A 24,679-nucleotide genomic window follows, 5' to 3' on the forward strand; every position below is an offset into this window, starting at 1 on the left:
CTTATGAAGAAAACAATTATTTTTTAAATGTAGTCACAAATACTAGACCTTAAGAGTGCACTGAGATGCCGTCAAATTTTAGCAGATTGCTGCACATTCTTACCAATTCATTGTTCATGCTGTACTCCTTTTCCGCAAATGACGAAAAACTATTTTAGGATAATGTCAGTAAGTGTTATTTTTGTCCCAATATGGAGTCCTTTTTCTTTACCCTTAACGTTTGGCCCCAGGCCTCTCCAGGATTGTTGTAAAGCCTGTGAGAACGGTGTTTTATGGCATTGTTCCTCTGTAGAGAATCGGAAAGGAAGGACTAGAATTGGAAAAACCATCCTGAAGCCCTGTTGGATACTCTCCCTCGGTTCCTGGAACTTCTTATTCACGCCTCTATTTTAGCGAGCATTTGCAGTGTAGTGACTTGTTTACGTGTCTGTGTCTTCCATTTTGAGCCCTGCGAGACAGACAGGGCCACGCCTTCCTCGTGGTACTTCCTATCTGTGGTACTAGGCGCAGGGTCAGCGCTCAGTCACCACGTGTTTGTGCCCAGGTAAGGGAGGAGGGTTTTCTATGCCACTCCTGCTCCAGACCCTTCAGCACTTCCTGTTGTCTTGGAATAAAGTCCAAACTACTTAATGTAGCTTACAAAGCCCCATGAATCTGGTTTCTGATTTATTCCCAAGGGAATGATTTTTTTTCCCTTGGTTGGGAATAGAAAATTGTGTTAGGATGTGTAGAAATACTGTAATGGGAATTCATACCCTTGGGGAAGGAAAGGCTTTTGAGAAGATTGGAGGCCGTCATGAAAGGAACGAGGAGTGAGAGTGGAGAGTAGTTGCTGTAACGCTACCTTCAGTCTTGACCTCGTCAACATTTTTGTTAATAACTTGCGTAAATGATATTCTTATGAAATAAATAATAACCTAGTTTTGAATAGAGCTTCTTCATACCCATTATTTCCAGCCGCTTTATGAGGTAGCCAGGGGCACGTGTGAAGGACAGTGGGGTTGGAAATGCTGTGAGTTCCCACGCCCCACAGGGCTGGAGGCGTATGAGACCCTGACTCCTCAACACCAGACCCAGTGCTGGGAGAATAAATGACAGAATCAAAGTTCAGGTTTACCTGGACAGGTGAGGATGAATGAAATAATGAAAATGGCAATAAGTAAATGTAATGTCACACATTGGTATTTTAAAGATCTTTACAACTTTGGAGTGGGGAAAATGACCTGATAGCAGTTTGCCTTGGGCAAATTGCAGTAGCTCCTTCAGACTCAGTATCCTCCGTTTATGTAAATCAGTACTAATAGTATCACCCTCACAGACTACCTGGGAGGATTAAATGACACAGTGTTGATAGAAGTGCTAAGCATGGTGCCCGACCCATAGTCACTATTCCACAAAGGTTAGCTCTGCATCACCAAGGGATCTAGAAATGTGGCACCTGAAGGACATTGAACACCTGGGGTTAGGGAGGTGTTCCGATAGGGACGAATCAACTTGGTTACTGCTGCTCTAGAGGAAGCAGTTCACACCAATGAGTCAGTTACAGGAGGAAAATTAGGCTGTAATTTAATAGTAATAATGATAAAGATCATGATGCTGCTACTGAACAGGCAGAAGTAAAGCTGTCTTGGCAGTGGGTCAGGTCTCAGAGGGCAATAAATTCCTGAACACGGGGATAATTGAATCCGAGGGTGGATTTGCAGGGATGCTGTAAAAAAAAAGTGTTCCTGCGTTGATTGGAAGATGAAACTAGACAGCTCCTAAAGTGCCTTCTAGCTTAAGGGGTAATAAGAACATTCCTGCACTTCAGGAGGAGGGCTTCTGGGCAAGAAAGACCCGGGTAAATGTTCTGACTCACGTGGCTTTGCAACCTTGGTCACGGTACTTATTTAACCTCTCTGAGTCAGTTTTCTTATCTGTAAAGATAATTACGACACCTGCTACTCCATAAAGTAGCTTATAGGCTAAAATGAAAGCACTGGACACACATTAAATATTTCTAAATCTTATTATTTCGTAAGTACGCTTTTTTTTTTTTGAAGCGTAGCGTGTTTAACAGTAAGCAGTCCTAAGGGTACAGCTCAGTGAATTTTTGCAAAATAAACACTCCTGTGTAACCAGCACCTAGATCAGGAAATAAAACATTATCAGTACCCCTGAAGCTCCTTCCATGCCTCCTTCCAGTATTAACTGTTATTATTATTGGTATTAAGAAGAAAAACAAACTGTAATTCTGGATTTCCGAGGGATATCTCTGGAAATCCTCCTTGTGCTGATTTTTGCTCAGTACTGTAATGACCGACAGGAAAATCTCACCCTGGTGGGGCAACCTGTAAGGTGGGGTCGTTTCTTTAAATTCAGTCTTGAAGAGGAGGATTTGGGGACAGTAAAGAAATGTCAGTGAGGTGACTTTTATTTTCAAGCAAACCTTTTCATTCTGTGTTTCCTGCCCAATAGGGGCCGGGAGGGGGGTCACTTAAAACACTGGATGATGGGTTGGAGGGATGGGGGACACTTCTTAGCTCTTCTTTTTTGTTTGCCTTAGCCTGACGAAGACTTGTTCAATCCAGACTACGTGGAGGTTGATCGCATCTTGGAGGTGGCCCACACCAAGGATGCAGAAACCGGAGAGGTGGGTATTTTGCTGTTTCGACTCTTACAAAGTGTCTGCTGCTTGCCGAAGATATTTTGCACGTTTCGTTAGCATGTGGTCCTTGTTCTCATGGCATTCGCGTGCTGTGTTGTAGGGAGGTTTTCATAGGTCTGTCAGTGTAGGACTGATTCCTGTAATGTAGTAGAAAGAATGTAAGTGTCTCTCCCATTTCGCACTAGGAAGTGACGCATTACCTGGTGAAGTGGTGCTCACTGCCTTACGAAGAAAGTACATGGGAACTGGAGGAAGATGTGGATCCTGCGAAAGTTAAAGAATTCGAATCTCTGCAAGTTCTCCCTGAAGTTAAGCACGTGGTAATGTACCCATGTCACTGTTCAGCGCCTCTTGTAACATGTGATTTTAGGAGCTTGGCAATCCTGGGTGTCCCCTGGGCTGTTCTCCTGAGTGGTTTCTGTGGTGTCTTATCATTGGTCATTCCCATTGAAACTGCGGTTCAGGGTGTGTTTCTCCCACATCACACTTTGCTAGCACTCAGGTCAGCTTTACATCCGGCTCTACTTTGATGTATGTCACATTTCAGAAGCTTGGCTATGAGCTTTGATTTCTTGGTGTATGGCTGTCAGATGGAGTCAGTAAGATAGAAGGTGAGAAATGCCTGGCTTGGGAAAGAAGCTCAGTAAGTTGTTAGCATCTTTCTTGTTCCTGTTTCTTATCCCTTGCTCCATTGGTGATCTCTTTTCTTCAGTTTTATCCTTTGCCTTTACTCAAGTGGAATATTCTTACAGGGAAGAACTGTCCTTTCTCTATAGATCGCTGGGACTTTGCAGAGAAAACATAGGTTTTCAGTACGTTTTTGTTGAATTGGTTTGTTTTTCTGATTCTGGATTATTACCACCAAGCTGCAAAAATGTCAGAGGAGGCAGAATTGGGATAGAGCCCAGTTAAGATGTGACTAACTTGGGAAAAGAATCAGAGCTGTGAAAGAATATAACTATAGACTGGAATGATCATTTTCTATTTTTTTTTAAATCACTATTTTTATATGAAAAACTCTTATGCAGTTCCTTATTGTTGTTTTTATATATATCACTGGGAAAGTTGGGACTTCAAAGGCAAGACTTTGACACTGAACTTAGATCCCTGTCGGAGTCCATCCAAAAGCAGTTTTGCTTTTGTTTCTTGGCTCTGAAGGGTATAGAGGTATCTTGAGATGTGGAACTGTGATTAAAAACCTGTGTATTTTACAGTGTTTGTCTACATTATTGATTAATGAATTTTTCTCTCAACCCTCTCCTATAACAGTTGTCCATTTAAAATTCAATTTGTTAGTCATTTACTAAGCACCTGCTGTAGGTTGATTCTTGTGTGGGACAGAGTAAGAAAGTAGGTCCAGGCCCTGCCCCAGGAGCTCACAGGCTGACGGAAGAAGCATGTGTGTGCAGGACAAATATGGCACCAGGCTAATTGGGGCATGTGGCCCAAAGCAGAAGCTAACCAGTGGGGGAGCAGAGAGTAGAGAGAATTTCATTGTGAAGCTAATTCTAAGTTATCATCTAGAAGTAATCAAGATTCTTACTCTCTCAGCCTGAATCCCACTTATTTCTTCAGACTGACTACATGCGCTTGGCAAGAATATGAATGCAAGTGTTTTCAGTCAGTTTCCCTTTTTCTTTCCTTCTTTGCTGTTGTGATGCTTCTGTCCTCCTCATCTCTCAATGAACTATGAGATCATTTCACACCTGTCTCTTTTGGTTTCTAATTTATTTGTTCTCTCATTTAGAAGGTATGTTTTGAAATTTTTCTCATCCTAAATTGGAATGGTAGCTCAAAATATAATTAAAGTTGTCTTTTTATGTTTTAAGAGAAGGGCTGGCTCCAAATGATACTTTAACTGAATAATTTTTTTTTTTTTTTAAGGGATCTTATCCTGGGCTTTGAAGTTTAGAGATAACCCTACCAGTCTTGATGAGTAGGACATTCCATCACTAAAAGCTTTTTGGTAAAAAATTGGTCACATGTAGGTCAGATATGGAATTTTGGGAGAGCAAGAAATGAGTGTCAGTAACGATTGTGCAAAGAGAGTAGCAGTCATTTAATAGTCAAGACCCACCTTGGAGACTCCAAGAATCAGTTCTCTTCTGAATTTAATAGTAGCCACTAAAGGTTGTGGGGCCTTGGGGTAAGTTACTTGCTGTAGTCTGTACCACTTAGGAGCCAACCAGACTAGGCATCGGGAATTTCTAGCTGATTTCAAGCCTTATCCTTAGATGGCTGGTCATGTCAATGGTGATGTAAAACTAAAATCTTTAGCACTGGAGAAAGAGGGAAAACCCAGAGGAGTGACTGGGTTAGAGCGTGATGCCTCTACATCAGGAGCGCTACCAAGGCAGCAAAGTAGAAATCTGCAATGCTAGGAGTGAGCCACTTCAGTCACTAGAGATGAGGAACATTCCAGGAAGTCTCCCCATAGTATCTAGTAGAGTAGAGTGCCATTAAAATGAGTTACATGGACTTCGGGAATCCAGGCTGAATGATTCCTATAGGTTGAGAAGAATGTAATTTCTTTAAGGGAACAGAGCAAGAGAGTTTCTATAGGAATATCTTTGCTTAAGAGCTTTCTCTTTAAAATTAATTTTTTGACATAATAAATTATTTTCCCCTTTATTTCTAAAAACACCTGTGCCTATGTGCTGATAGTAATATTCAACAGAGTTCTATTTCAAGGGGCTTAGCCTAACTACAGCTATAGTAATTTTGTAGGTAAGTTGTGGTATGTAAGTTTCTGAAAGACCACACTTTCAGTGGTCTGAACGGATTGGACAGATTACACTTATCTCCAAATATCAGTGATATGAAATGATTGGGGATATTTTATTAAATTTCACAAGTGGAAGGCTTCGTTTTAGTTAATGGCATATTTCAGGAGTAAACTTTATTGTAATACTCCAAAGTAGAACTACCAAAGACTACAATTGCTGTTAGAAAAGCTAAATCTCAAAATTCTCATTTATATAACTATAGGCATAGCTAAAAATTTTTATTTTTAAGACCTTGAAGTGTTAACTTAGGGGCTCAATTTGTCTAGAAGCAAAATAATCAAGTCTATGTCCAAATAATATAAATAAACAAAATTTTTAGGTGGGAAGACTTAATACCTAAAAATTAAAATTAAAATTTTCCCCAGATTAATCAAAATTCCAAAAGAATTTTAAGGGAATTTGAAATTGATTCTACAGTTATACAGAACACTAAATAAGACAGAATAGCCAAGACATTTTTGAAAAATAATTCGCCATCAGATATAAACCTGCAGTAATTCAAAAGTGTGGTTTTATTGCAATAAGAGACAGTGCAGTAGGACAGAATGAAGACTAGATAAAGCTCCCTGGATATATTAGAACTTATATGGTAAAAATGGCATTTCATATCAATAAAGATCAATTACATTTAGAAATTGGTGTTTCATATGGGAAAATAAAATAATAAGATTGCTATTATGTTCATGGTGAATTTAAGGAATTTACAGTTTTGATTATATAGGCTTTGGGCTTTACTCTAGAAACTAATCAACAAAATATTTGACCCAGTGTACTTTCCTGAGCTGATACCACAAGGACAAACAACAAAAAAAAATTCTGTCTATAGAAAACTAAAAAACCTGACTAATACTGGCTTGTAGGGAAATTAAAATGTAAGTGGGAGTGATTTCTGAGAGTCTCAATAAAGCAGTATAATACTTATCAAGATTTTAGGTGGGTCTGTTTCTCTTCTTCATTAATTGCTTGCAAATTTTATAGAGGTGTTCTTAGTTTAATCTGCTGAAATCTAGAAAATACAGGACTGGCTCGTTAGTCAGAAGATAGTAGCTGCAGTTTGCAGCCAGCTGTAGGACAACGTTTGAGATTTACCACCTTCCCCATCATTGCCCTGTGTCCCTCTGCACATTTTGCTCCTGAAGCATCATTCTCTGTGTCTTGTGCTCTCTGCTCTCCTTCCCTAGGAGCGACCTGCCTCAGACTCCTGGCAGAAACTTGAGAAGTCTCGAGAGTATAAGAACAGTAACCAGCTCCGGGAGTACCAGCTGGAGGGGATGAACTGGCTTCTTTTTAACTGGTATAACAGGTGCGGAACCAGAACCGGTCCTGTCTTCAGGGATGATGTTTCTACCAGATGTTTGTGCCTGGAAGATTGTGGGCTTAACCCGCGTGGAGTAGCAATAGCAGAGCGGCAAGGGAGTGCGTCGGAGCCACTGGTTTAGTGGTGATCTTTGCACATCAGGCATACCAGGACTTTATTTTTTATGTCAGATTTGGTTTGGTTTGGTTTGGTTTCTCCAACCAAGAGGAATGATCTTTAGACATCACTGACTTTGTCCTTTTTTTTTTCTTTGCCAGTCTAACCAAAAGGTTGGGCCCAACCTCGATGAAACAAAACCCAAGAGATCCTTTAAAACTGTTTTTTATCTCCCAGTCTTCAGCAAAAGTTGGCTCTAAAGGGGAATGGATCTGGATTCTAGCCCCGACTCTGCTACTTGTTTATGAACCATGGGTGGCCTAGACTTGTAATACTCAGTTTTCAGCTCTGTGCTTTAGTTCCTATCAGAATCTAAATGAAACAGATGAAATTTGAGAAAGATGAGTTGAGATTTTTCTTAACATTCTAGAGTGTACCCCCGGTGTTGATTTTTAAAGACAATATGTAGTGGAACAACACACCAAGCTGAAACTCTGGAGACCTGTGTTCTAGCCTTGTCTCTGCCACCTGTTCACAGTGTGAGTCAGGGCACAGCTCACTCAGACACTCCAGGTCTGGGGTTGCCCACCTGTACAGTAAGGAGCAAGACCGGACAGGGGTCACACTCTTCCAGGGTCACAGCTGTGTGCAGTCCATGATTCTGGATCACCACAAGAGACCAGCGTTTTTAATTCTTGATACGGAACTTAGTATGTGGGTTAAAAGTTTGTCCTTTGATAACGCAAGTAATAGACAATGAGAATCATGCAACTTATGTTTCTGTTTTTGCCTTGGCTTCCATGAAGTTTGTCAGGTAGAGAAACTGGCTTAGATTTGAGGCATTTTTTTTTTCTCCTTGTTTCAGTATTATTTTAATTTTTGGTATTTTTAGTTTATATTTAAATGGACCTATTTCACGTATTTTCTCACAAGTTGCAATAGTTCCTTTTTGGAAGTAGGCAGGGTGTGAACAATGATAATAGAAAGTTGCTTCCGTTGTATCTCTGGAAAATGCTGATAAAACCTTCACTGATGACCTTACAGGTCAAGGTACGCTTCTGAAGTATCTTTTTATTTATAACCAACCTCTGCCTCCTTCCTATATTGATGATGAAGTATCTGTGTTTCTTACTCTGCAGAAAAAACTGCATTTTGGCTGATGAGATGGGCCTAGGGAAAACCATCCAGTCCATCACATTCCTTTCAGAAATATTCCTCAGGGGAATCCACGGCCCTTTCCTCATCATTGCCCCGCTCTCCACCATCACTAACTGGGAGCGGGAGTTCCGGACGTGGACAGAGATGAATGCCATCGTGTACCACGGCAGCCAGATCAGCAGGCAGATGATTCAGCAGTATGAGATGGTGTACCGAGATGCACAGGTGAGACCTCCACCAGGCACAGAGACCTGGGGACAGCTTTCTGACGTCATGGTTCAAAACAGCCTTTCCGTCCCTTGTCTTCCAGGGTTTAATGCCCTGCATTGGGTTACTGTTGGCTTACTCTGTAGTCACATGTTTATTGCGGTAGACTTCTTACTCCTTCCTGGTAATTTAATTTGTGATAAAACACAGAACTGGAGGGCATGCTTTCCACTCTGACATATACCAGAGGCTCTTTAGGACACGGAAAGCTTGGCTTCTTGGTTGGCTCACGAAGTTGCTTTTACCTGCAGAAGGTTTTATCTGAGTTGTTACGTGCTCAGTGAAGAAAGTGAGCGGAGGAATTCGTGTACAAAGGAAGGATTCTCAGCCAGGGAGTTTGGAGAGAGAGAGAAGGTTAACAGATCTGATGTGGAAGGATGAAGAGAAAACAAATGGTTAAAGGCACAATAGAATTTTTTAAGACATTTTTGTTTTTGAACATCTCACTTTGCTGAGTATCCTTGTATGTTTGTTCGGAGCACTGGTTTTTATAAATAAGGTGAAAATTAAATGAACTCAGAGGAAAGGCAGCGCTCACCCCAGAGGTTTCACAGACAGCAGGAGGAGACACTGAGAAGAAATTTAAGACGTGCTGTAACGTGATGAAGCTCTGCTTTTTAAAGCGATGGTAGCACTAAGACAGGCTGAAAGACAAAGGTGTGTCCTGCCTGGTAGCACTTGTCCTGGGTGAATCAGGATCATGATGTCGAATCTGTTCTAGAACCCAAGTTACAAGGTGAAATTAATTTTACCTGAAAAGTAGCAGAGAGGGTTTCCTTGGGCATCCCAGCTATGCATAGACCAGCTTCTGGCTGGGAGTGTGTGAATCAGCACTCATCTGCTCTCCTTATCGTGACAAGTAGATAAATAAAAAGCTTCCTTTCCGGCCTTCCACATGGCTCCTCTGTCTCACTTTTGTGAGGGTACGTGCTCTCTTGCTTTTGTTTCATTGATGTAATGGGGTTTCTCTCTTGTCTAAATAGCTGGTTCATTGTCGTATTCTCTCTCTTGTCAACTGAGGAAGAAGTGCTTATTGGCTCTCACCTGGGTCCTAGCATTTATAGTGTTGCCTCCTCCAACCCAGCTGGTAACCCAGTAGCTGGATTCTCTGGCTCTGCGTAAAGCTTTGTCTTTGGTTCTGTCATCCTTAGGGAAACCCGCTGTCAGGAGTCTTCAAGTTCCATGTCGTCATTACAACATTTGAGATGATCCTGGCAGACTGCCCAGAGCTGAAGAAGATTCACTGGAGCTGTGTGATCATTGATGAAGCCCACAGATTGAAGAATAGGAACTGCAAACTTCTGGAGGGCCTGAAGCTCATGGCCCTGGTGAGAGTTGGCAAGCTCTTTGCATAAACACAGGCCCCTTCTGTTCACAGTAGAGGAAGCATTCCTTAGCCATCTGCATGCAGCTTACTTGTGCACAGTCTGCTCACCCTAGATTTTCTTTTTGCCCACTATGGCTCTGATGGTGCAGGAAGCAAAATGTTTTTGTTATGAACTGGGTCAACAATTTGGCCTTTGCCACAGACTGATTCCCAGAGGGACCCAGGGAAATCTTAAATACCATGAAATTTGTGACCTGGAAATGTAAGATGTTTTGGCTTGTTTCCAGGTCCCTGAATGATCTGGTACCAAAGGTGATGGCCTTCAACATTACTCCTTGGCACAGTGCCCAGTCTGTGGCAGGCAGGCACTCCATAATATCAAATGAATGAATGGATGAATGAATGGGTGCTTTAACTAACGTGAAATTGCTCCTGGGCTCAGGGATGTGAAAGGAAGGTTGATCTGTTTATTGATGTTGTCACACTTGTTCTGTCGAGTCACATGTGTTATAACCAACCTCTGCCTCTTTCCTATATTGATGATGAAGTATCATCATCTGGCAAAACAGAATTGCCGCCAGTAAAGCCCAGAATGCCCTGGCGTCATTTTCCCACCAAAACCTGCTGTTTTGGTGGTTCAGACCCTGTTCATCCCGTGCTGTGAATCCATGCAGGAACACAAGGTACTGCTCACAGGGACGCCCTTGCAGAACTCGGTGGAGGAGCTCTTCAGTCTGCTCAACTTCCTGGAGCCGTCACAGTTTCCTTCAGAGACTGCTTTCTTGGAGGAGTTTGGAGATCTGAAAACAGAGGAGCAGGTAAATAGGAGCCTGAAGGATTTGAGGAGACAATGTGGTAATGACCTTCACCATCAAGGCAAAAACAAGTCACCATGGGGACAGGAGTTAGCAAGTTCTCACATCCCTTGTAAAATGAGCATTGCCTCCTTTATTTCATTTGTTTATGTTGAAGAGGATAAACTGATTATTAGCAGTTCTTATTACTCCAAAGGATAAATGAATCAACATCCAAAATGCCTTATATCCGGCCTCCTGCCTTCACTGATCTCATATGTAAGTTCAGTGATTTTGTTCATAGCTCTGGCCTCAGGGGCTTGCTTCCCTCCTCCTCTGCCTTCTTCATCCTTCATCCCTCCTCCATCACCTGCAACATGTTTCCAGGCTCATTTTCTTGAGTGCAACAAAATACACAGGTAGTGAGGAAAAGAAGGCAGGTGTGTACACTAGAGTAGTGGGCAAGTCCAGTTTTGTCCAAATCAACTAAATGTCCTGTTTTCAAAGATCTGGTCCTGCGTCTAGCTTATTAGACTCAAAGCTGTTTCAAAACAAACCAGTCTATCTACTATGGGTAGAAATCTCAACTGGACATTGCAGAAATAAGGCAGACAAGTTTAAATGCCGCAAGAGGAACAGTTAATAGAGCTGAGGACTTTTAAAGGCGAGAAAGGTCACATCTGTTTGGAAATTAAGAACGACTTCATGGAGAAAGTATAATTTGAGAATAGACTTTTAAGGGTGAGTAAGTTTTCAGTAGGCAGAGAGAGAGAGATGATGACTGCTTTGCATAGGAAAAAAATAATCATAATCAGCCATGGAATTTATGCAGTAGTTGGGAATCATCTGGGTTGAGCTGGAAACAGGGTGGATGAACTGAGGAGTATGAAGCCGGAGGAGTTTAGCGATACATTGTGGGAAGATCTTGAAAGACAGGTTGAAGGGTTTGGTAAGCATTAGAGAAGCAGTGCAGGGCTTTGATTGCAAGAATAATTAGTTCTGCTAAATTAATCTAGCAATGGTGTGAGAGTGGGTTGGGGCCGAGAATTTGGGAACTGAGAAGGTTTGGGAATTTCACTAACAGAGAAATCAGGAGTACACTCTGTGGTCCCAGTCTGTTTGTTTCTACTTCTGTGGCGAGTCAGACTTTGAGAGCAGTGAATAATCAAACTTAATTCCACTTCTCGACATTTGCAGTATCTATTGATCTTTCAAAAGCCAGCTCCAACCCTCTCTCCATTTTTGGACCATTAGAAATGCATCCTCTTCTCCCATTGCACTTATTTTGTGGTATGCATTTTTTCTTCTTCCTAGACAATGACCTCCTTGAGGACAAGGCCCACATCTTCTGCAAAGTTGTGTTTGTTGTATTGACCAGCACAGTGTCTGGCATGTAGTATACTCTAAATGATTCAAGGTATGAACCAAGTGAAGGGCAAAAGCTGAATCCAGCATGTGGCAGATTGGCATTTGTCCCTGTCTTTAACGATTACCTAGCTGTGTCTCTCCTCTTTGGGTTCTTACATAGTAATTCCTTATCCATTTGGGGGATTACATTCCTAAGTACCATGATTGCTAAAACAAAGCATTCATTAAATGGATTAGATTTAAGATTGGGGTTAGTTAGGAGCAAACCACAAAAACGGCACCAACTGTCTGTATATCTGGTTAAAAAGTAAAGCATATTCATCATTGTTTAAAACCTGCTCCAGGAAGTAACTCTTCTAAATCACTCTCTGTAAATCACTTTATATTTCATCGGGAAGCATTGGTACAGCTCACAATTTATTTCTGCAGAATCTACCCCTTCTGAAATTTTTGAACAGCTCTTTATGACTTGAAACTAGATCTTTTGCACTTGCCTTTTCTCTTATTTTCCCACCAGGATTAATCTTATTGCTATCATGTTTTAGCTCAGGGTGAACTCAGGTGCCTTGACTTTGAATCCCTTCTCTGCCCTCTTCTTGGGAGAGTGAGCAAGTCCCCGTGCCAGTGCGGTCAAGTGCGCAGAGATCTGCTGTCCAGGCCTGGACTGTTAGGAGAAGAACAGACAAATCATAGCAAAGCATATGATCAGGCTCAAAGTGCCCCTGAGATGACAGCTTGCATGATGGAGTGGGAGGTGTCACCTTACCACATTAATGCTCTACATATTGCTACCCCCAAACTTGTTTGCTGCTGTCGTTATTTAGATGTAGGAGGAATCCATTTCCAGATTGCCTCTGCTGCTTTTTCTTTTTTTAATTTGATGTAAATGACAACAACATTATATTAGTTTCGGATGTATGGCATGATGATTCAGTATATGTAGTATATATTATAAAGTGATCACCACAATAAATCGAGTTAACATCCATCACCATACATACGTAACTTCTTTTTTCTAGTGATGAGAGGTCTTAAGGTCTATTCTCTTGTATATTTCAAATATACAATATAGTATTACTAACTAGAGTCACCTTGCTGTACGTTACATCCCCAGGACTTATTTATTTTATAACTGGAAGTTTGTACCTTTTGACCACCTTCATCCATGTTGCCCACCCCCAGATTCCGTCTGCCTCTCACTTTGTTCTTTCAGCATCTTCCCTTTGTAAGGTATCACTTGTACCTTCTAACGTGGCTTAAAATATTCTTCAGGTAATTGCTGCACAAGTGTGCGTGTGAGAGAGAGAGGTTTGTTTTCTCCATCCAGAAGAGGTCCTGTCTTTGTATCTTTCTCCCTTTGTATCTTGTAAGGTTGCAACATAGGTTCTCAGTAATTACTTGGGAATTAAAACCAGATCCCTTTTTTCCCTTCAGTCCTATTATAAGCTCGTCATGTTCAGGGATCAGGCATGATCTTTCATTTAACCTGCTGCCACAGTACTATGATTCGATGCTCAAGAGATTGTAGTGAATGTTGGAATACCCCAGTAACGGTTATTGAATCGGGATTGGGGCAGGTGAACAGGTCTCATTTTCCTGGACAGGTGAAGAAACTGCAGTCTATCCTCAAACCAATGATGCTTCGGCGGCTGAAAGATGACGTGGAAAAGAACCTTGCTCCCAAACAAGAGACGATCATCGAAGTAGAGCTGACCAATATCCAGAAGAAGTACTACCGCGCCATCCTGGAGAAGAACTTTTCCTTCCTGACCAAGGGGGCCAATCAGCACAACATGCCCAATCTCATCAACACCATGATGGAGCTGAGGAAGTGCTGTAACCACCCCTACCTGATCAACGGTGAGTGGGGGACATGGGGCAGGCATCTTGATCGCCAACAGTCTAATGTTATCAAGTTCCCATGGAATGCCAGGGTGTGTATTCTGACCTTTTTACAGAGTATTAAACTGAGGTTCAAAGAGGTTGATGGGTCTGCCTAAGCAGTCTGGCCAGTGAGTGTACAGAGCCCTGTTTTGAGCCTACCTCTCCCAGTTCTCTGCCCATCAGAAGGTGGATATCAGTTGTCAGCCTGCTGTCCTTTGTGTACCTGCGGTCTAGTCTACACTTGCCACTTTGGTGCAAGGAGATGTGTTACTTCATTGAAAAAATGATCATGGTGCAATGAGATTAAAACTCTCTGCGGGGAATTTAACAGTTAACTGTACTGAGTAGAGAATGTGTTGGAAGTTTTTTTTTTTTATTTTACAATAAAACTTTTTATAAAATTTTAAATCAAAATATGGCTTGGATTTACTGATCCCAAGCTTTTATGGTACAAGAGGTATGTCTTTTTGTCAGCTTTCTCTGAAGGTTTCTTCACTTGCCTAAGTCAGCTTGGTATTTCAGATCCTTCCTCTCCTTGGTCGGACTTCCAAGGAAAGCAGAGCACCTGTGTTCTCTGCAGGGCAGCCCTGCTGCCTGTAGAGCCCTCTGCTGAGGGCATGGGATGGACACACAGCATTGCCTCACTGGACTGTTGGTTTGGGACCTAAGAATTCATTTCATTTTTTTCTAGGCTCTGTCAAGCAGAGGGTAGCTATTACTCTTATAGTTTGTTCAGAGAATAGTTTTGTTCCATTCTTTTTCAGGGGCAGAGGAGAAAATTCTGGAGGACTTCCGGAAAACCCACAGCCCTGATGCCCCCGACTTTCAGCTGCAGGCCATGATTCAGGCAGCAGGGAAGCTGGTGCTGATTGATAAACTGCTCCCTAAGCTGATTGCTGGCGGCCACAAAGTACTCATCTTCTCCCAGATGGTGCGCTGTCTCGACATCCTGGAAGATTATCTCATCCAGAGAAGGTGAGCCTTGTGTCAAAGCTGTGCATCAAGCACTGCAAGCAGTTCCTTTTCTTTGGTGCCTTTTTGATTCATTCAAAAATTATGTTTTAACAAGAAAAAAGCATTAAAAAAGAGACATAAGAAATCTTCTCATAAAGATTGACTAAAATTCAGAGTAGAATGTTTTGACCCGTTTTAACTGTCTAGAGTGAATTTCCTAGCCTATGATGTGGAGCCCTTGCTTTGCTTAAAAAATAAATTTTACATGTTTATTTATATTCTCTTTAGTTGGAAGAAACAGTTCAGTTAGCATTACAGAAGGTTAAGAAAATAATGTTGTTGTTTTTTTCCCTTAATAATGATGAGAAAAATACACCCTGGACAGCATCACTATATCAAGTCGCTGAAAGGAGGGCACAAGCTGACAACTGCCAGAAAAAGAACTTGGGGGTGTTTTATGTCTTAGCAAACGCTCTAAAGTTTTATGATACACTCACTATGGCATCCCAACGTATTTTTTTGTTCATACTCCTGTAATTCCTTGAACCTAAGTTCCATTACTCATGCAGGTGAAAAGCCTGGGGTGTTATGTGGGTTGTTTGGAGTCTATATGAGTACTACATTTGTTACATTATACACTGTACCTTCCATTTCCAGTCATTGGGATACATCAATCATCCGAATGGCAAATGGATTTTTAAAATTTACTCTTAATCATAAAGACTTCTCCAGATCTTAGAAACTATTAGCCAAGGCATTGCTAGGTTTAAAGGACATCCTTATTTTTATATAGTCATCATAGCAAATCTCTGTTTTGTTAAATGTTCTGCTCCTTAAAGAGTCTGTTTGTCCTTATGACATGTAATTTATAGAAAAATATTAAAGGAAACGACCAGTTTAACTATGGGGTGTGCTGACATTTAATATTACATAAATAATTCTCCAAAATCGGATTAGGCAATAAAAGAATTTCTCAGAGCCCTGTAGTGGAGATCTTTAGGTTAGGAATTCTTGAGACTTACATTGTTTTTTTCTTTGAAGAATATATTGAAACTAGAAAGCAGTTTCATATTTTATAAATTCGCTATATATGAATTACCAGAACACTTGCTTCTTATGTAAATATATTATCTCACTCTTCAGAATGTATGCAACTACTAGTTTGCAGTTTTTATTAAAGATCCCCCAAAATGAGTAATAGTGTAATGAACAGACTTTTGCTAAGTTCAGATGTCTTTATTTAGCTCCCTTATATGCTATTTTTCCTTATCATTTATTGGTTATTTTTGTTTTCAAATTGTCTAAAAATTACAGTTTTTCTTGAAAATAGGGACCTGTTATAATACCACCACCTGCTCGAAGTTTCCATTCACACTTGGGCGTTTATCTTTTTAGTCTTTTTTCCTTTGTGCATACATATATTTATTGTTGTTGATTTGTTTGAATTGGGATCGTATTTTACATTCTGCTTTGTAACTCACCTTTTTATTTAACATATTATGAACTTTTTTCTTTAATTCTTCTTCTACAACATAGTTTTGATGATCTGCATGATACTCTGTCTTATAGGTTGTTTTCAGTTTTTCAGCATTTTAAGGAACTCTGTGAATATCGTTTTGCATTCATTGTGAACGTTTCCAGTTGTTTCCTTAGAATACATTATGATGTATATTTTAAAAAGCATTTAATACATATTTCCAAAACACCCTCTAGAAAGACATTTTTACTGTGTCTTTTAATGGTGTATGAGAATGACTTTTTTTTCATACTCTGATCAGTACTGTTTTTGCATTTTAGTCTTTGCTGATTCAGTAAGCCAAAATTATGGTCTCTTGTTTTAATTTGTATTTCTGATTATTAATGACAGTTTCATATTTATTAGCTGTTTATATTTCTCTTTTTGTGCATTGCTTTATTCATGTTCTTTCTCCATTTTTTTGTTACTCTTTACCTTTTTGTTTATTAATTTATAAGAATGGCTTGTTTACTTAAGAATATGGTGCAGATACTTCCCCAGTGTTGTTCTTGACTTTTTCTTTATGGCTATGGGTTTTTGTTTGTTTATTTTATTCTTAGAAGTTTTAAATTTTATAATAGTCAAATCTCTCAGTCTTAAAACAGCTTTAAATAAACTTAAGTACTTATTTATGCTTAAATTAATATGCTTAAAAAGGCTTCCCCCACCTCTCAACTATGCAGTATTCTGAAGTATTTTCTTTTCACTCTCTTATGGCTTCTTTACCCCAGCTCTGCACCCAGCAGGGTCTTCTGACTTTAATATCATCATTACTTTTCTCTTTTTGATTTAGTTTTTAAATTTTCTTCAAAGTTATACATGCACATAATTTAAAGAGCCAAATTATTCTATTAGACCTATGAAAAATAGCATTTCCTGATACCACCACATACCCCCAGTTTCCCCCCGCCTGAAGCATTTACTTTAAACTCCTTATGCTATTTCTTTTGGTATTTATAGCTATATCTCTAAGTAATGTTAGTAGTTGTAATTTTTTTTTTCCGTTTTAAGTATTATCTGTTCTCACTATGGAAGATGAATATTTCCCTTTTTTCACTGCCCCTCGTAATTACCACATGTGCAACTCCTATCCTCTCATCTTCCCAACCTGCCATGCAATACTTTGGGTTAAATTAATATTCAGTGTTTATTATGATTTATGTAAATGCTGAGTTATAGCTCAGCCATGTAGTATGCTGTTTACTGTTTCTTTCTTGCACAATTTTTATTTTTCCCTGAAGCTAAAAATTATTTTTTATTCGGTGCATATTTTTAAATATACTTATTATAATTCAGCTCCAAAATTTACTCTGGTTGTCTGCATCTCCTCTTGTTACGTTCAAGCACATCAGTTTCGTGTCTGAGCCGTCTCTCCCAGGACCTTCTGTCTTCTCCTCTCTGGGCAGTTACCCTTCCTGCCTAGTGCACAGTTGCCATCTGTGATCTCTCTTCCTTTATCACACTGACAAGTTTCTTTCCTTCCCTCTTGAGTCAAATCTTGTTGGTGGATCCCATGTACCTCTTTTGGGAGCTTCTGAGAAAGGGTGAATGATAAGTGAATTTGAGACTTTGTCAGAATGTTTTCAGTTTACTCTCATTCTTGAGCAGTAGTTTGGTTGAGTTTGAGGTACTAGGTCAGAAATCACTTTCCTACAGAATTTTGAAGATGTTAGTTCACTGTCTTCTAGCTTCCAGGATTGTTGAGAGGTTCACAGCCCTTCCAATTCCTGGTCTGTGTATGTGACATGTTTTTTCTGTTTAGAAGCTTTGATATACCCTCTTTGTCCCAGTCCTGTGAAATCTGACAATGAACTGGGTTTTGTATGGTGTCTGTTGAACTGGATGCTTTGTAGGTCTTTCCCATTTGAAATTATGTTCCTTCAGTTCTGGGGGATTTTCTTGTATTTTATCTTTCATTATTTCTTTCTGTTTTGTTTCCTCTTTGTGAAACTCCTGTTATTCATGTCAGACCTTCTGGTCTGATCACCTAATTTTCTCTTTTCTCTACTTTCCATCTCATTATATTTTGCTGTACCTCTGGTAGAATACCTTTATTCTGTCTTCCAACTTTAATCCCTAGATTTTCACTGTGTAATTATATTTTTAATTTCCTAGTTTTCTTCTGTAATTTTTCAGTCTTTGTAGCACTCAGCTGGTTATCACACAGGTGCAGTGTTTTGTCATTCTGAGGTTAATGATGATAGATTTTTTACAATCTTCCTACAGTGTCTGTTTTCTCAAGTCAAATTTTTCTTTTTATGTCTCTGTCTTCCATAGTAGAATTCTGGGTTAGCTTTTTTCCCCCTCCTTTCAGCACTTCGAAGTTACTCTATTGTGTTCTCACCCCCATGATTTCTGATGAGGAGTTTTATAGTCATTTAAGTGGCTGTTCCCTTGTATATAATGTATTGTTTCACCCTGACGACTAAGATTTTCTTTTAATTTTCGATCTGCAGCAGTTTGACTGATGTGTGAAATTCATCCTGTGCAGAGTTCACTGACCTTCTTAAATTTATAATGTAGATCTTTCATCAAGTTTGGAAAGCTTTAGGTCAGTAGTTCTTTGATTTCTCTTTTTTCCTTTTGCCCTATTTTCTTGTTGCTCTGTGAGACTCCAATTACCTGTATGTTTGACCTTTAGATATTGTCTCACAGGTCCATAGGCTCTGTTCTGTTTTTTTTTTTTTTTCAGTCCTTTTTCTCTCTCTTGTTTTGTCTGTCTTCAAGTTCACTGACTCTTTTGTCTGTCATTTCCATCATGCTTATTAAGCCCATCCATTGCTTTCTTTATTTTAGAGATTCTATTTTAGTTCTAAGATTTCTATTTGTTTCTTAGTGTGATGTTTTGTTTCATTGCTGCAATTTCCTATCTTTTCAGTCATTATATGTACATTTCTTTACTTCACTGAACATAATTATAAGAGCTGCTTTTAAAGTTCTTGTCTGTTAATTAAAACCTCTTAGGTTTGATATCTGTTGTCTTTCCCTTTAAGAATGGGTCATGTTTCCCCTGGACATTGTGAATATTGTGTTGTGGAGATTCAGGATTCTGTTATATTGCTATGATGATGTTGATGGTTTTTATTTGGAGGCAGTTAAGGAGGTGAGTCTCAAAATGCAAATGCTGTCAGCATCTCTGGTAGGTAGCAGCTCCAATCTCAGCTCAGACTACTTTCAGTCTGCCCCAAGCATGTGTGGGTCAGAGGTCCACCAGAGACTTAGAAAGAGTTTATACCCGGTGTGTGGGGTTCACCATCTCTTTACTTTCTGGCAGTCCCCTCTCACCCTCTGGCAGTCCTGGTTGCCCCAGACTCCTTCTCTTGCTGCCTCTGGTCAGAAAGATAGTGGCTTCTCATCAAGATTTATAGCTGCCCTGCACCTTTGCCGTAACTCCGGCTTCTGTCTGGCCAAAACCACAATTTCCTGTTTCTCTCCAAAATCTGCCTGCTTTCCTTAACCCTCTGGTGCCCTCAGATAGGTTTTTCTGTTCATTTGTTTTGTTTTTGTATTTTGCCCAGATTTTGTGGTTGTTGTTTACTGGAGGATTGATGTGTTAAGACCTTGCCCCTCCACACCAGAAGCAAAGCCTCAAAGGTCAGAGGCTTTCCTCAGATGTCTGGTTTTGGCTGCCAGATGGTAGGCACTATCCAGAGATTAGAAGCTCTGGGCATGTGGGCCAGCTTCTTGGCTACCTTATTCTCCATCTGTGAACACTGTCCGTCTAGCTGGACCATTTCATCAGGGAGCCTCCAGTGTCAGTGCTTTGGGATGTTTTTCTTCCTCTCTCCTGTCCAGAGGGTGGGAACTTGATTGAACTGGGAGCTGACTGTGGGGAAGGGGTGGAGAGAGGTAGGGAGGTCTCAAGATCTCTGCTTCTCTTCCCTTTTTTAGTATGGTACCTCTGCCTTTAACTGTGTGGTGTCTCCTAAGGTAGAGGGAGGTACAGGTCTTTTTTATCCTCTCAGCACTGGGGTGGGTGATGGATAGGCTAACAGATACTTCAACAGATATTCAACCAGTTAGTTCCCTTGTTTTTAGACTTTCTGTATCTCCACTTTCAGGGATACCTGGTGCCACCAATGCCTGATCCCTTTGGATATTCTGCCATATTGAATTAGGTTATTTCTCACCTGGGATTCTGCTTTCTTCAAATCAATTATCACTTGGTTTACTTTCCAAGTCCCAGAATTTTCTCCTGTTCTGTTTGTAGGTTTTTTTGGGGGGAAGGCATTATTATGCATTTTTTAAAAAATCCCTTTCCCTATCATTTTTCTAGACATTTGAGGAGATAAAAGAATTAAATGTACATGATAACTCATAATTTTAATTGGACTTCTTTGATTTATTTTATTTTTTATATTTCAGTCTTCAGTCCTTCTACAATTTTGGTAGAGGGCATATAATGGGGGTCTAATCTAATTTATTCCCAAATATTTTTGATTGTTTGTTTATTAAATAGTCCATCTTTTCCCCCATTCATATAAGACAGTATGCATAAAATATATTGAGATGTTTGCTGGGTGTGTATGTAACCTTTCTATTCTTTTTTTTTTTTTTTGCTGTACACGGGCCTCTCACTGTTGTGGCCTCTCCCGTTGCGGAGTACAGGCTCTGGGCTCACGGGCCCAGCTGCTCCGCAGCGTGTGGGATCTTCCCAGACTGGGGCACGAACCCATGTCCCCTGCATCGGCAGGCAGACTCTCAACCACTGTGCCACGAGGGAAGCCCCCTTTCTATCTTTTGATCAATATTTCTATTCCTTTGCTCATATATTATTACAGATGAACTTCAGAATTGTTCAGAATTATTCTTTTCTTTTTTTATATATTTATTTATTTATTTTTGGCTGCATTGGATCTTCGTTGCTGTGTACAGGCTTTCTCTAATTGTGGTGAGCGAGGGCTACTCTTCGTTGTGGTGTGCGGGCTTCTCATTGCGGTGGCTTCTCTTGTTGCAGAGCACAGGCTCTAGGTGCGCCGGCTTCAGTAGTTGTGGTGTGTGGGCTTCAGTTGCTATGGCTCGCAGGCTCTAGGGCGCAGGCTCAGTAGTTGTGGCACACGGGCTTAGTTGCTCCGTGGCATGTGGGATCTTCCCAGACCAGGGCGCGAACCCGTGTCCCCTGCCTTGGCAGGCAGATTCTTAACCACTGCGCCACCAGGGAAGTCCCCAGAATTATTATTTTTTAATATATCCCTGACTACTCCAGTCCTCACTACAGAAAAAAAAAATTATATATTTACATATCTGTATTTATCTATATGTACCTATATCCATTTGTTGGGATTTTGATTGGCTTTTACACACGTAGTAGGGTAGAATTGACGTCTTTGCAAAATTGAAGAACATGATATTCACTGCACTTACTCAGGTCTTCTGTATACACCGTTGATTTGGTAAATATTTATAAGGTACCAACCTTGTGCTGAGACCTCTATAGGTGTTAGGGACATGGTGACCAAACCGACATGACCCCTATTGCCAACTCCTGCTTATTTCTTATTAAGGTTAATTGTAAGTATTTTATATGTTTATGGCAGTCATGAACGGCAGGTTTTTGTGTGTTTTTTTCACTCTTTATGTTCCCCAGCTGGTTATTGCTGGGAGATGAGGTTGTTCATTTCCCTTCAGGCCTTCTGAGGTAAACATTTCCTGTTGTGCCAAAAACGTGTCATTTCCACCACCACCACCACCACCACCACCACTCCCACCCCCCGAGTACCCAGAGGTTTTCCAGAGTGCCACCTGCTTCTTGTTGATATCTGACAGCGACTCAGAATTACAGTTTGATCGACCACATCAGCTCCTAGGGATTTTGTTCAGAATGCAGTTGACACAAAGGGTTAATTGCTGCACTGATGTCTGGTGCGAAAATTTAATGATGTCTGATTTCCTTATTCAGATTTACTAGCCCTCAAGATTTTCTTTGTTCTTGAGCCTCGTTGTCACGCCAGCTGTCAGTTTGGTTTTGTTCCCATTTAATTTCATGCCGTGCTCATACAGGGGTGAGGACATGGCCAAAGGATCTGGCTCAGGAGTGAGGGGAGTGAGGAACAATTTAATTGAACTCTCAAATCACTGGCTTTTTATTTTAGTTTTGTGTTCTTCGAGAGCAGTCCCTCAAAACTGAGTGATAGAAATGAGAATTAACGTTCCAATCATCCTGCCCAATTTCTAAAACTGTGTTCTATCATAGATGGCCAAACACTATCCAATTTTATGGGAATTTCTTTCCCTAGGTGATTGCCGAGCTATATCATCTCTATTTATTGGTTTCTCCTCCTCCTTAACAGTATGCTCATTCCCCGCCTCACTCAGATCCGTGGGGCATCTGGCTCCTCTCTGATGGTTTAGGGGTGTCTTGTCAAAGAACATTGAGTCCTGTGTGCCTGCAGCACTAATTCTTCACATGTGTGATGGTGGGGTAGTGGCAGCTATCATTTAATTGAATCTGAACCCTGTCTTATGACTCCAAATCCTGTGCCTCTTCCACTGCATCACATACGTGGCCAAACGTACGAGTAACTCGGTTCAGTTCCTAGGTGCATTGATTCATCGCAGTCATTTTGGATATCTGTAGTTTCTCTTCTTAACCTTCCGATAGAGTTACAGGTTTTCTAAGTTCACCAGAGTCTCTTACTTACCTTTATTTTTCTCTTTTAAGTTTTTAGGGAAATCTTCCTACTGCATTGAAATATAGGGTACCATGTGAAGGCCATACAGCAAACTGGTTAAGAGTGTGGACTTTTGAGTCAAATGGATCTCACTTACCAGCTAGGTGACTAAGCAAGTTATTTCGCTTGTGAGGCTATTGGTGGTGGTGGTGGTGGTGGTTTTTGTTCTTGGTGTTTTCTCAAGTGTAAAATGGGGAACTACCTCACAGGATTATTGCCAGAAGTAAATGTGATGATGCATATAAAGCATGCATCACATATCGCAGTGCCTGGCACAGAACTTGGCACTTAGGAGCTTACTGCTAATATTGTTGCTGTGGCTGGTATTAATAAAGATGATAATTTTATCTGACTGCTTCATAGTTGTATAGAGTTCAACCTATGACCCTTAGCTTTTAGCTTAGGACAAAATCTTCTTAGTCTGCCTTCATGACAATCCTGTAACCACCACTGCTTTTATTTGCTACTGTAGTCTCATGTATTATTCTTAAGTTTATTGCATTAAAAAAGAAGAAGAAAGGAAAAATCTGCACCTGTAATTCCAGATATGGGTGCACTCTAGCTTTGTAAAAAGAAGACAGTCTTTTTGGACTTGGGTCTTTGCTTTGTACGTGTCCCTTCTGAGCCTAAATTGGTCTGCTTTCTCTACCTGTATTTCCTTGGGTGATTTCTCACGTGGATTTTCCTTTTACTCAAGGAAGTCAGGATTATGTTGCCCAATTTAGTTATTTAGAGCCACTCCCCGCCAGGGTCATCTACCCCTAGAGGATCTATCCTTAGTCTCTTACCAATTGTTTATCTGAATTTTTAGAGATCTGATTTCCCAGATTCTGGGCTGCTGAGAAGGTTTTTGTCAGGATTCATGTTCTTGACTATCGTGGGGTCTAGGATGTCGTCCTTTTCTCACATGGTTCCTATTACATATACTTTACCAACCAGTTCTTGCCTGTTGGTCAAAATTGGGCCCAGGGTAGCATCCCCATATTAATTTGTTCACTGTCAAGGGGTAAATAAGAAATAAATAAGACTAAGCAGCTCTCCAGATTGGTGCTGTGTTTTAATTCTGTGCTGATTACATGATCTCCATCATAAACAAACCTTCTTTGTTTTCTAATTGGATGGACAGATGCTAATAGGCTCCCATAGCAGTTTAATTTCCTACTCTCTTTCCTTTTACCTTCTCCTCACCATTCTTTCCACCCTTAATTCTTAACTTTCTACACAGGCATATGCCTTCTTAATGATATTCAGCTTTGCTTCCTCACTTTATTTTCCTCTAAAAATTCTCCTGGCTTCTTTCCAACCTGACACAGCTCAGAAACCTTTCCTATGATTTCTTCCTACTTGCTTGGCAATGTGCTGCCCAGAAGACCTTGGTTTCAGCTACAAACCTGGAGGTTTTGCTTTCTACCTCTGAAGCTTTGAGGAACTGTTAGGATAGAAATGACCAACCCAGACATAAAAAGACTGCCTGTCCATCCAGTCTGCTTCCCATTTTCAGTCCATCCAAAAGCAGATGGAGCCTGATTCGAGCTCTGATTCCGTGTTACGAGTTCTACTGAAAGTAGATGGTTAGGCTTTTATTTGCTTTTCCTGGTCTTATGATTAGATTCAGTGCAAGAAAATTGGGAAACACTTGAGAGTAAGTTTGCCTGGGCAGTGGGGATTGATATTTTATGTTTACAGTTCCTCTAGTCCTCCGTAGTTTGGCTGGTTTTTTGTTTTGATTTGGTTTTCGTTTGTTTTGAGAGAGGGGGACATATTGCAGTGCAGTTTTAGGTGTCTGCCCTGCTGCATATGTAGAGGGGGGATTCCTTTTAGACCTCTGACATTAGGTCCATATTTAGAAGTGACGGGTTTAAGGCCGTTAGTCAACAGCTTCCTGCGTTGTTT

At 40.5% G+C, this 24,679-nt stretch overlaps 1 protein-coding gene across 4 annotated transcripts in view; it reads left to right on the plus strand.

Moving 5' to 3' along the window:
* The window catches only part of CHD6 (chromodomain helicase DNA binding protein 6), a 211,721-nt gene that overhangs the window by 116,760 nt on the left and 70,282 nt on the right, over positions 1-24,679 (plus strand). For all 4 annotated transcript variants that reach the window (XM_029221761.1, XM_029221758.1, XM_029221759.1 and 1 more), the window contains 8 exons: positions 2,546-2,632; positions 2,833-2,967; positions 6,615-6,736; positions 7,987-8,230; positions 9,424-9,600; positions 10,274-10,417; positions 13,366-13,621; positions 14,410-14,620. In XM_029221761.1, the coding sequence (XP_029077594.1) occupies positions 2,546-2,632; positions 2,833-2,967; positions 6,615-6,736; positions 7,987-8,230; positions 9,424-9,600; positions 10,274-10,417; positions 13,366-13,621; positions 14,410-14,620 (1,376 nt within the window). The remainder of the gene's footprint in view (positions 1-2,545; positions 2,633-2,832; positions 2,968-6,614; positions 6,737-7,986; positions 8,231-9,423; positions 9,601-10,273; positions 10,418-13,365; positions 13,622-14,409; positions 14,621-24,679) is intronic.

The sequence above is a fragment of the Monodon monoceros genome, unplaced genomic scaffold (assembly GCF_005190385.1).
Source record: "Monodon monoceros isolate NGI ecotype Baffin Bay Population unplaced genomic scaffold, NGI_Narwhal_1 Super_Scaffold_13, whole genome shotgun sequence".
In the NCBI taxonomy this organism is placed as follows: domain Eukaryota; kingdom Metazoa; phylum Chordata; class Mammalia; order Artiodactyla; family Monodontidae; genus Monodon; species Monodon monoceros.